The 12,959-nt window shown below is 31.4% G+C and overlaps 1 protein-coding gene across 4 annotated transcripts in view; it reads right to left on the bottom strand.

Moving 5' to 3' along the window:
* LOC149477789 (zinc finger protein castor homolog 1-like) overlaps positions 1-11,438 on the bottom strand; it is a 31,012-nt gene extending 19,574 nt beyond the window's left edge. For all 4 annotated transcript variants that reach the window (XM_089710475.1, XM_089710478.1, XM_089710477.1 and 1 more), the window contains exons 1-5: positions 10,602-11,438; positions 9,902-10,058; positions 9,386-9,521; positions 9,023-9,127; positions 8,566-8,632 (exon numbers count right to left, since the gene is read on the bottom strand). In XM_089710475.1, the coding sequence (XP_089566601.1) occupies positions 8,566-8,632; positions 9,023-9,127; positions 9,386-9,521; positions 9,902-10,058; positions 10,602-11,403 (1,267 nt within the window). In that variant the 5' untranslated portion in view covers positions 11,404-11,438. The remainder of the gene's footprint in view (positions 1-8,565; positions 8,633-9,022; positions 9,128-9,385; positions 9,522-9,901; positions 10,059-10,601) is intronic.
* Positions 11,439-12,959: the final 1,521 nt, after the last annotated feature.

The raw sequence follows: 12,959 nt of genomic DNA, 5'->3' as shown, positions 1-12,959 counted from the left end.
GTAATTATGCGCGTAGATCAAATCGGGATCGATCGATAAAGGATCTATAGTGGTTACGTGGATCATTGGCTATGGATATCGGGATTTTTTGTGCGTAGTTTTTGGTTTTGTCGATTTCGGAATTTTAATAATGATAACTATTTGGGCTAAAATAATATTCGTTATTTTTACTGTGCTATTATTATATTTAATAAGGAAATATAGCAGAATTATTTTGATTCCTTATTGCACGCCTCATAAGCGAAGCGTTGAGGTGGGTACTACTGTCACTTCGCGCAAAACATCTGATTTTTCAAACTTAAAATGTCTTTATGTATCATACATTGCACTTGTAAGATAATACATACACACACATATTAAGAAAAAACACTATTTTTAACGTTCATGATATTTTTGATGTCATTTTTGTTATTTAAACTAGTTAAAAAACAGTTTAAAAAAGTTCTGTCTTGGACGTCCGTGTGTCTGTATGTGCGGATCCTTTTTCTTGTTAACACGATAGCGACCGAAATACTTTACTAATCGAGTCTTTTTTTTTCTCTTACGCTTGAGTATGCTCAGGAATAGAACCCTTTCATTTTTCAGGGTCTGATTCGATGTGGTTTAATTGTTATTAAATAAACAAAAATAATAATTAATAAATAATTTAAAAAAAAAAAATTATGAGGCGTGCACTTTTGGATTTTCCAAATTATCTTGAGGTTATAAATATAATATCTAGAAAGCAATTTTTTCTCTATAATTTGAAATGATAGAGCCCAATAATAACTCGAACTCAACTCAAATATTTATTCCTCAAACTAGACAAGACGAATTCCACAGATAATTAAAACATTTAAACTACCAACATCAAATCAAATGGCCATAGCGATAGAGTTTAATGGCCATCGATACGTAATAATTGCCGTGTCCGTCTGTAAATCCTCTCCCTTGTTGATTGTAAACGATTCCGCATGATCTTGTTTAGTTTTTTGTTTTTGTATTGCTCAATTGAACGTGTTTTGTGACGTTTATTGATGAGACTGTAGCTACGGAACGGATGGGCAGGTTTTCATGCAGTTTTGTTAATATGATAGTATAATTTGAAATACTTTCTATAATATTACTCTTGAAAGTTATTGTTAAAAAAAATAGATAAAAAATATGTTTTTTATTTTTATTGTGTCTATGAAATTCCCTTAAATATTTTAAAATATTACACAACACATCGATTCCCATGCTTCCAATCTAGTACTATGCTGAATCGTAATCACCTATTACTTAGGTTTTAAATTCTAGACATGTCTAAGTCTATTCCTATATCCATTGATAGATTATTGGCGCCTAGCTTTTGTGAGAATATTTCTTATTATAATTAACTAGCTTACCGCCCGCGGCTTCGCCCGCTTTGTCTAAAACATAATAAATTATATACTAAAACCTTCCTCTTGAATCACTCTATCTATTAAAAAAACCGCATCAAAATCCGTTGCGTAGTTTTAAAGATTTAAGCATACATAGGGACATAGAGATTAGGGACAGAGAAAGCGACTTTGTTTTATACTATGTAGTGATTAAATAGAAATGTTTGTGTGTTTGTTCTTCATAATAGCTACCTACTTCGGTTTAAAACTTCTTAATGCCATAAAAAAATGAAATTTTATGTGATTTTTTGAACTATTTTTAAGTAGTTTTGCATAAAAATAAACTTGTAAAATAGTAATTAGTTCCGATTCATTTGTTCGCGCTACAACAATAACATAATTTACGATTAATCGATAATCGATAGAAGAATCGATAACTCGATACAATCGACTTTAGTCCGATTTAATTGGTCGGATTTATTCTATGGTCTAAATAATTGGTCTTTGTAGACGACTTAAGTTACTACCTAACTACGATTTTATCTTCCTTTTTATAATGCCGCTTTTTAGTTCTACTAAGTCCTAGGTTCGATTACAGGAAAATATTTAATATGTTTGAATTTAGTGGCCCTTAAGTGGGTTAATTAATTTTAATATAGCGTTAGCAATTCTGGGTTCAATGCTTTAAAATGCTAAAAGTAGTATGTATGCTTTAGTATGTTAAAAGTTTCATCAAAAATTGTTTAGCCGTTTAGGATGGTTTGAATAGTTAAGAAGTAATTAAAGAAGTAGTTGTTATGCTAGTTGAAGTTATTCATAAGTGAAACGTGTTTTAAACCCGTCAAAAATATGGAAACAAAAACTGAGTCAAGTTATTTGATCTTTCTAAACTTATGTTTATAAGACGCGATACTTAGGGACTTACGCGAAACGCAATTCAAAATAAACTTTTAATGTTTTGTAATAGAGTCGAAATTTAAACATCAATAACCTTGAAGAGCTTCTCAGAAAACGATGATATCGTATAAAAATGTAAACAAAACCTTTGTTTAATTATTTTTGCTTATTCTAAGAAATATCTCGAATTTATATAAATACTTGGCTCATAATAATTGACATACGGTTTTTGGTTCGATTCTGTTGACGTAATAAAATGTAAACTTATATTTCATAAACAGATTTTTTATATGTTTGTCACGATTTAACTCAAAAACTACATTTACCAAGTAACAGCTACATTTGTTTCTCCTAGGTCACTTTTAAGCTTTCATCTATACTAATATTGTAAAGCTGAAGAGTTTGTCTGTTTGAACGCGCTAATCTCAGAAAGTACTGGTCCGATTTGAAAAATTCTTTCAGTGTTAGATAGCCCATATGCTATAATATCATCCTGTTAAGACCAACAGGAGCGCAGCCACGCGGGTGAAACCGCGGGGCGCAGCTAGTGTTTAATAAAAAACCTAATATTGTTTTATTTTTTTGAGATAATTATTAACAAACATACATGTTACCTTTCTAATGTATTTATAATAAGTGCACAATTAGAAATAGAAAGACAAAACGAAAACGAAATGGGAAACAGACATACAAACTTTTTAATTAGATATAGGTATTTATAGGACATAATATTATGGTCATGCAAAAACTTGAGAATGAGTACAGATTTCAGCCTTCATATTTTTAAATTTTTCTGCTGTTGTAGAAGTTTCTTACGGAATGACAAATTAAGAAAATTTCCCTGAAAATTAAACAATTTCAGTAAACTTAACGCTTTTCCGACCCTTTTGGCAGTTTGTGTGAAGACCTAATTAAAAAAAAAACTATTGGTGTTCCCTCAAAAATGGCACAATTTCGATAACATCTTAATCTTAGATAGGACCTTTTACATAATCTACAAATATTACTAAACACATTTCGATGAAACTTCAGCAATAGAATCTCCAAGATTGTAACTTAGTATTAACGTTCCGTATGTACAATAATGTAGTATAATTTTATACAAAGATACCAACTCAATGAATATGCAAAACGCGCGTGTTTGCGTTTGGGTTGTGTATGTGTGCGTGCTTTGTTCGTTGATGGTATGTTCACATAAGCGGGATTGTATTTTATTTTATTGATACCGAAATATGAAGTAAAAATTGAAGTAACGAAAAAAAAGTAAAGTTCGTGGAATTTGAAGTTTACAAATGAATGTTTTCTCGTAATATATTGTGTAAGTAAAATGTTTATATTTCATCTAAAAAATAAATATGTAGTCTTAATTTATGTACTTATTGTCATTTGGTTGATTTGTATAGCAGTCAAGTATTTTTAGGAGATTATCAATAGGCTTAAAAAAATACTTTCCCCGTCAGAAACCACACTTGATTTTCTAACTGCTATAGGTAAGTACTTTATGAACAAAATAACATTAAATAATTTGCAATACATATATTACATAATAAATCTCTTTCCCTCAAACCAGTCCATGCGCACACACCACACACATGCGCACACGCATAGAGATGCATATTTTATGACGTCTGCCCATTCTGCGGTGCCACAAAGAAATTATACGCGCATTAAATCCGAAGGTGTTGCCTTTTTACTCGCTATACCGATGATAACCGGGATTATGTTTAAGGGAATTTCATAGGCCTTTTTGAAAAAAAATGTTTTCAGGAGTAAAATATTTTCGTTTGTGTTTCTTTATGGACATTATGTAGTGTCAGTCAAACCATGTTTTTTGTTTAAAACGTTAAAACTGCGCATAAAGTATCTAGTAAGAAACATATATAATAATGTAAATATAGAGTAAATTTAAAATAAACAGAAATCTAAGTTATGGTAAAATAAATCAGGTTTTTCTTTCAAATTCCCTTTTCTCGCTAGCCTCGTCATTGGATTTCTTTTGGATTCCAATGTTTCGATATGAATATGGAAAGAAGAGACGTAATTTTAATGCGAATTTAATGCTTTTATTCGCTTCAAGATGACAGGAGTGGAAAATATGGCGTAAAGATTTCAGGAATTTCGAGTTATCCTTTTAAAAGTTTATTTAAAGATTTATGCAGAATTCAAATCTCTTTCACTCAAATACTACTACACCTATTACAATGAAAATTGACAAACATATAGATAGGGGGAAACTTGGACTAACACATAGAATAGGTTTTATCCCGGAAATCCTACGGGAACAGGAACTATGCGAGTTTTTCTTTGAAAACGCGGGCAAAGCCGCGGGCGGAAAGCTAATATATTAATATTATATTTCGAATATTTAAAGTTATTTGTAAATTTATTCGAGTAAAAAGCTTTCCTCATCTACATTATATTTTATCAATCAAAATTTAATGAATTCCGTTAGAATTTCGCCCACTGTAGGTACTACCAGCACTTAAGATAACAAGACAAAAACTATTATAGTTAAATTGGCGTTTTTGCGAGATATACGACACTATAAAACTTTTATTGCCAAATGGTTTTACGATATAATCGATATCTGATTAGGTCCCAATCGAGTAATTAATCGATTTATCGAGATCGCCGATTCGATTTTGCATTCGACTATTATTATCGTTTTTGTTCATGATTTTTGCGTAATGCATGCGTAATGCACTATTTACGTAATTGCCTATTGGAATACAATTTTATTTGTTTTTTTACTTTGTAATAAATGTATCTCGAATGTATTTTAAGCTTCGAGAATAGAGATTAAATATTACAGAATATGTTTTGCTATTTCCGGGTACTTGAATAAACAGACAATAATTATGTTGTTTTATTTTTACTAATTAGTAATTACCTTTAAATTTACTTTCCCTACTTAGAATTTAATTCAGAACCATTAAACATTTTGTACACAAAGCTGTAGTAAATACTCTGTACATACCATTCGCAAAAACAACTCCTAATTGTTTTCCCCTAATTCTAAATTTACTTCAGAATCATAAAAACTATGTATTTAACTATTTACATAAACTCGCGGTATATATCTAGTCATAATAAACTCGTGATATAGGGTGTTTCAAACAGTCTGATTGCATATCCGAGGACGTTGGGGCGAGATAGCAGAATGGTTCCCATTTACCGCATAATAGCTCAGTTTCAACGCGTCCGGTACGTTTCATTGACGTGGGACACGGTTAAAATCATTAGATTTACCTTCTATACAGGGTGATTAATTTATGAACGAACAAATAAATTTTTCATTAACATTAATTAAGGGAAGAAAAGGTATGTAAAACGTCGCAGTCAATTACTACCTGTATTTCATATTTTAGGATGATTTTGAAAAGTACCCTTAAACTATTTTCTTTCTAAACATCATCAAAATCGGTACAGTAGTTTTGCATAAATGCTAAACAGACTACTAGTTAATAGAAGATTAAGCAATTCGCGAAAACATCTTAAATGCTTTACTGAGAACGACGCCATTAAATATTCCGGGAACAAATTAATCAGTGTTATGTCTAAACGGTTTGCTGATAACATTCTCAGTATACTGATAAGCGAGTTATTTAGCTGTTTCAGTGACTGCGAAATGGGATACTTTAACAGTTTTAAATCAAGTTTTATAATCGTGTTTTGTATATTTATTGACACTTCGTTTGAAATATTTTTTATCTGTTTGTCCTGTGATGCGCGGAGTATCTATAAATACCTAATTTATTTATATTCGTTTTTATAATAACTAAGAGGAACAGTAAAGTTAAAAAAATTACATGAATTTAAGCATTCAACAAAACTGTAGATACTTTTTACGAACGAAAACAAAAAACATATCCCCGCATCGCAAAATACCCAAAACATTCAATTTAAAAGCATTAAAAAACAATAAATCCATTCGAAATCATCGTAAAACAGAATCGCGATGTTATAAATAATTAAAATAACATGCTTTGTAAAACGAAATTTAAAATATTTCGAATCCAAATAAAGAATCGAATGACGCATCGATTGTTCACGAATTTCGATAAAATCTCAACTTCCCACTTATTAATTCGGTCTTACCTCCCTTTTTCGCGTTTATGGAAAACGTATTTCTGTCCCTGTCTAAACCGCAGGCTATAGAGTTATAATATTTAAATGTTAATTACAGTTTTTGAGGCGTTTCCACAATAATATTTTTAATTGCATTAATACAAAGATATTGGTCTGTTTGATTTATTTCATGTTAGGAAACTGTAATCTATTGGCTATTAAAACATCATTTGAGGTAAGGAATTTATAAAAATTCAATAATTTGAATAAATTTTATTAATACACAATTAATCGTACTAATTAATACCAATGTATTATGACAGCAAACACGAATAATTCATTAAACATTAGTATAATGATAAAAACCGTAATTTAAACATAAAAAGAGCGTGTGTGTCCACGTGTCAGAAGTGAAACTTCTTTGACACAAACAAAGATACTACAAAAATTGTCGCTTTACCCCATGACGTGACGGTATTACCATGACGCTGAAATTTTACTCTCAACGCGCATAGAAGTTTCACTTCAAAAAGTCAGAAAAAATAATAAAAAAACATCGCGATGCGCGTGCGCAATACAGATTGATGACAGAGGGAGTTACGAAACGCTCTCCCATCGTTCAATTGAATGAATTCGCTCTATTGAGAAAATTAGGCTCGTCGAGGTTTCCACACTTAGCGCAACGTGGCTAGGGGCCGGCTAGGATGTAGGGTCGCTGTGATTTCGTGGGATCTGTGCCATTTATATGATATTGTGTATAACTTGGTATACGTGGTTTCGACCGATTTTTTGACAATTATTAAATCTGCTAGAACATCTGTGTCTTGAAAAACTTGGTATAGATGTTTTCGATCAGTTAAACTTAACCCTTCTCGCTTGATGATAGTAATGGGTTGGAATAAGACATTGATGCCAATATTTATACTGTATAAGGAATGGGATATAATTGGTACATATATAATATATAACTTTTGGTTCATGAATGTCTGTGACTTATTGTATTCTAGTTAGTGATCTACAATTGCTAACGAAATTTTAGTGGGACTACGGTGTAACAAGACATAACATAAAACGATACAAAGCATTTTTTAAATCCTGTTTAATCTACCAACATTAAAATCATGTAAAAACTCAATGAATGATCATTAAAGAAAGTCTTAAAACTATTCAAAATAAACATCGGTTCATCAAAGTTCATCGTTGAAAGTAAATATTTGCGGAATCGATACATCCGAAATAGCCGATCACAGTATACATTAGTCATGTGTCAGTTTTCACGGATACGTGTAAAGAATCTGCCGTTTTCTGGAGAAATAATTTAGTCTGTGGCATTTCGGGTGCGTTTTATCTTGTGTGCTCTGTATATGATTATAATTTTAGTGGGATGTGGTTATGGTAATTAAAAATGGTGTGTAGTTTCGTGTTATGTTGTAGATAGTATACTCATTTTGTTGGTAATGAAGTGACATGTAATAGATATGGTATACACGAATTTTCTTAGTTAATAGTGACATGTGATAGGGGTGATTCTGCCATAATCCAGGCATCTGCTAAGATGTGTAATCCGGGAATAATTACAATTTACTGGCAGTCAATCCTCATTCTTAATATTTATTGTGATGAAAATGTGTTTATTTTTTATAGGTACATTATGAAAGAGAACAATTAACCTATTTAAAGATTGGGAAATTAATTTCTCTGTTTCCTGGAAAATTGTTGTATAATATTTTTATTAACCTCATTTAGTTATTGTCCTTCTACCATAATAAGATAAAGAAGTATAGAGAAGTAATAATATAAGTGTTGATAATTTACAAAATATATAGGTTTTCAGGTAACTTTAGCAAACAGATGAAACTGCATTGGTTTCACAACTGTATTAGCAAAGTACTGTTAATTTTAATTAGTATGTTTGCACAAACGTCGCCTCTAAACAGATTTACAGATATTTCATAGTTTATAACGATCGTCTTAATTCGAAAGTTAGTTTAAAGAAAACTGAAAGTTTTAACGTTTCTACCTTTTCCTGTAAGTGTACAATTATTATTAATTAATAGGATTAGCTCAGTTATTATTGATGTAACCATTCAGAAACTAATCATTTAAATTATAATAGTCTTTATTACCTATAGGTAATTTATTATATTTACAGTTAATACAGTCATTTTTGTTTTAATTTAAGATATAAAAAAAAATATTTTCAGTTCGTATATCTATATTTCCTGTAAATTAAGTTTTTTATATATTTAGTACTTACCACTGGCTTGTAACTTTCTTTCTTGTGAGTCTTCAGCGTCCATCATCGATTGTTTTTGGAAGAAACCCTAAAAATACATTTTTTATACATTTCTAAGTTTTCATAATAATATCTTAATATATATAAATCTCGTGTCACAATGTTTGTCCTCAATGGACTCCTAAACCACTTAACCGATTATAATAAAATTCGCACACCATGTGCAGTTCGATCCAACTTGAGAGATAGGATAGTTTAAACATGTAGGTACCACTGGCGAAGCCGGGGCGGACCTCTAGTGCAGATACATATATATACTTTTCAGTAAAACTATTTTGACTACATAAGTACTCAATAATAAATAATTAGGTATATTGTATTTTTTTTATTTATTCGTAGTTTAAGTAAAATAAATTTAATCGCTTTAAAATAACGTTTAGTGACTATTTTTATTATATAAAATATATTGTTCAATTACCTGCATTTGTAGATTAGCTAAATCTTCTAGATTTTTCCTCATTAACATGTTTTGTTGTTCAAATTCCGATACGCTGTTACCAGCGCTGGATGTTGTTGATTGTTCCTATGAAAAAATAAGATTTATTAAAAAGAGCAGTATTTACCCGATTTAAATAAAGGAGGTAACAATGACAACAGTTTTAATAATTTATTTATCGTCTTCATCAAATTTCAGCATAATCAGTAATTTTTGCGTGAACGAAAAACAAAGATGTACTAAGTATGCAATTTTCACCCATTTTCACATAAAAAAATTCGAACACGTGAAGGATTTTTTAATGACGTATTGATAGGATTTTAATTTAGAAATATTTGTAAGAACCTGTCCATCCCCATCCCTGGAGACACTCAGGTCCAGGGTCTGGTCTCCATCTTCAGAACCACTACCATCTTCCTCAGCAGGCTGGCTTTTGAACAACCTCATTGACTGGTGGTTTATTATTTGGAGAGCCCGTTGTCTATAAATGAGAAAATTCATGAAAATCGCTTCATTGTTTACGGAGATTTACGTTAGGTACATATAGGTACACAAAGATGAATAGTTAAAAAGTTCACGAAAAATGGTTCACTGTTTACGGAGGTATACAAAGACAGAAACGTAAATTGTTCAATTTTGTGTTACAAGACTAATAAATTATAATTTATAAAATGAAAGAAAACTCAACAAACCGTTTATTTGTAATCATAGAATTTGAAGTGGATTAATAATAATTAAATGATGTACTTTACATTCCTTGAAATATTATTTCTTTCACAGAATATCCCCTTTTATGATAAAAAAGCTAATGCGACACAATAAGTATTTTAGAAGCTAAAAGCTTAAAAAACTAAAAATTACCTTTGCGCCTCTAAATCATTATCTGGAGTCTTCGGCGGGGTGATGTTAGTGGAACTTTCATCTTCAGTCGCTGACGATGAACGTCGTAAACGTTCTGGTGCGTCTCCGGAGTCATGTCTTCGCTTGAGACTTAAAGGTATCTGGGTGAAGGGTTTCCCTGGTGATGAAGGTTAGTTTTTAGCTGCTTGGCTTTTAAAAATGGTTGAAAATTAGAACTATTCGAATTTGTATGTTTTTGATATAAAATATTGTGTGGATTCTTTATTGATTTTTTTAAATGTTTGATATATAAGAGTAATTAAAACTAATATAATGCAATTGAATATAAGCTATTTTTGTACTGGTAACTTTAGGATAGTTATTTGATTTCAATTAGTAACTTGTGTCCGCCTTTCAGGAATACATAAACGTTAAGACAGTGAAATATTTTTTATAATATGATTTATTTTTGAAATCAATTATGATAACAAAAACGGAGACATTTCAATATCTTCAATAAGTCGTGGAATTTCTATTCAAACATAATATGGCGCGATTCAATAAATCATACTTTAAAAGTTGTCATATCTAATACCTAAACATTAAAATTAAATTAATAAAACATGTATCGGTATTATTACAACATGCCACCGAATCCGCAAACGGATATGAATACTTCATTATAATAATTTACATAAAAACATACATCATTGTCACTTACCTTGAAGCGCTTCCAACGCCCTGATTTGCCCACTTATGGCATCAGCCACTTCGTTAGACGATAACCCGTAAATCCCCAGTAACTCCTTCATAGTATTCATTGCGTAATCCCTTAAAATCCTGTTCGCTGTATCACCATTTTGCTGACCCTCCATGCCTTCTTGGTTCTCCCTATCATTCGAATTAATATCCTTATTTTCATCAGAATCAGAATCCCGTCTCCGAGGAGGTGAATTCGTTTTAATTAGCTGCGATATAGCAAAAGGATTTTTGGCACAAAACGTCTTATTCTGGAGATTGTTAAAATTCAACACCGTTCTCTCTTTTTCGCCGTCGGTCATTTGTAAACTATGAATGTACGATCTCTGAAACGTGTCCACCTTTTTCTCTTCCGACAGTCGGTTCTGGTAATCTATGTTTTCATTGGAATCTGTACTTAATCGCCTGCTGAGATCCACAGCGCCTCCCTTGAGTAGGCTGAAGTTCTTAACGCCTATTTTCGAATAACTGTTGTCTTCAGCGTTGTCTGGTGTTGTTCTGTCGTTTCCATTGACAGGACTTTGTATATCACAGTGCTCGTTGGATTCGTCTGAGAAAGTGCTAGCGTTGGGCGCGCATCTGGGCTTGAAGTTCTTTCTTTTGTTGCGTTTGGGCATGTTGTAGTAGGGGGACATGTCGGTGCTGTGCTCTTCCTGGTTGTCGTTGGTCTCTGCCCAGGAGGCTCCATGGATGTAGAGGGGCTCTTCGGGAGCTGGCTGGAGACGCTCATGTACAGATTCTTGATGCGCTGCCATGGTAGTCATCGCTCTCTCTCACACGACCCGAGACCGACCTGCGACAATCAAACAATCAAATTTGAATTCAACACTTTATTTACAATAATAATGATTCATTTTGTTTCGATATAAATGGAGACAATGTTGAATTAACAATAGTCTTTTGTTGGCTGAGATTAGCTGAATACTGTGCGATGTTATGATTCGCTTTTAAAATGTTAACGTTGTTTATTAAATAATGTATTTGTATCGATTTCGGTTCCTGTTGCTAAGCTTGATGTATCAATGAGAATTTCATTGTATTGATGAGAAAGAACATATCACTCGAAAGGTTAAATTTAAAAGATCAAAGGTTAAGATTTTTGATTAACTTTATTGTAAAACTATTTACTTACCAAGAATAGGTAAATATTTTTATATCCAGTTACATCTTTTTTGGCCGAATAAATATATATTTCAGTCTTCTAATACAGCCGCAAGTGTAACATCTGAAACAAAGAAAAAAATAAGTTAGAATAATAAAAAATTACGATTGTTTTGATATTGTAGTACATTTGAATTGTTCTTATTACATTTCTAAAGATAAATTGTTACAACCATTTCAGTTATTTCTCGTGCAACCTTTAGACCAATTTTGAATCGTAGAAATCTATGTTACTTATATAACATTAGCTTCCGCCCACGGCTTCGCCCGCGTTTTCAAAGAAAAACGAACATATTATCTCCCGTTCCCGTGAGATTTCCGGGATAAAACCTATGTGTTAATCCAAGTTACCCTCTATATGTGTGCTAAATTTCATTGTAATCGGTTCAGTAGTATTTGCGTGAAAAAGTAACAAACACACACACACACACACATTCTCCCAAACTTTCGCATTTATAATATTAGTAGGATAGGATAGTTTATTAACATTTTGCGAAACTCAAATAAGTAAAACATGAATGACATTTAATTTTTTTTAGATCTAACAAGAACATGATAAATATAATCGAATATAAAATACATTAATCAAAAAACTAAACTCAAACTTCGCGGAAACAGCACTGTCTGACGTAACTCCATAATTTAAAAATAATGATACAAAAAAAGCGTACACGCATCGATCAACTACGAAATTAATTATAAAGATCTATTTTCGAGAAAACGAGATCGCCCGCGGCAAAAACTAGTATCATGACGAAATTTGTGTAGGACAATTGCTTATTAGTGAGCGGCCTTGATATGAGTACATGTCGATAATGTGTACGATTACCCTAAAATTTATGTGGCGGTTTTGTGTACGTTTACCCTAAATAAGTTAAAAAGGCTTGTTAGAAATAAGCGTATTTTTGGTTAAAGTGATGAAATTAATCGTGTTATAATGATCTAAAGCGTTTTATTATAGTGTTAAAATTTATATGAATTAAATGATATTAATTAAAAGCGAAACTAGAGCTTGGAAATTGACTCGTTGAGATAACAAGATAAGTTATTAATTGATTAATAACGATTTCTTATGAATAAATAGGAACAGTAGAATAGTAATATTTATTACATTAACATATTTTATTATGGGTAAGTGCTTTATTATTAAGAAAACAAG

The sequence above is a fragment of the Colias philodice genome, chromosome 24 (assembly GCF_061535455.1).
Source record: "Colias philodice isolate Cphi_HAF_F1 chromosome 24, ilColPhil1 Martin Lab GWU primary, whole genome shotgun sequence".
Classification (NCBI taxonomy): Eukaryota; Metazoa; Arthropoda; class Insecta; order Lepidoptera; family Pieridae; genus Colias; species Colias philodice.
Note: the sequence above shows the minus strand (reverse complement) of the source record. Positions and strands in the feature narration are given on the sequence as shown.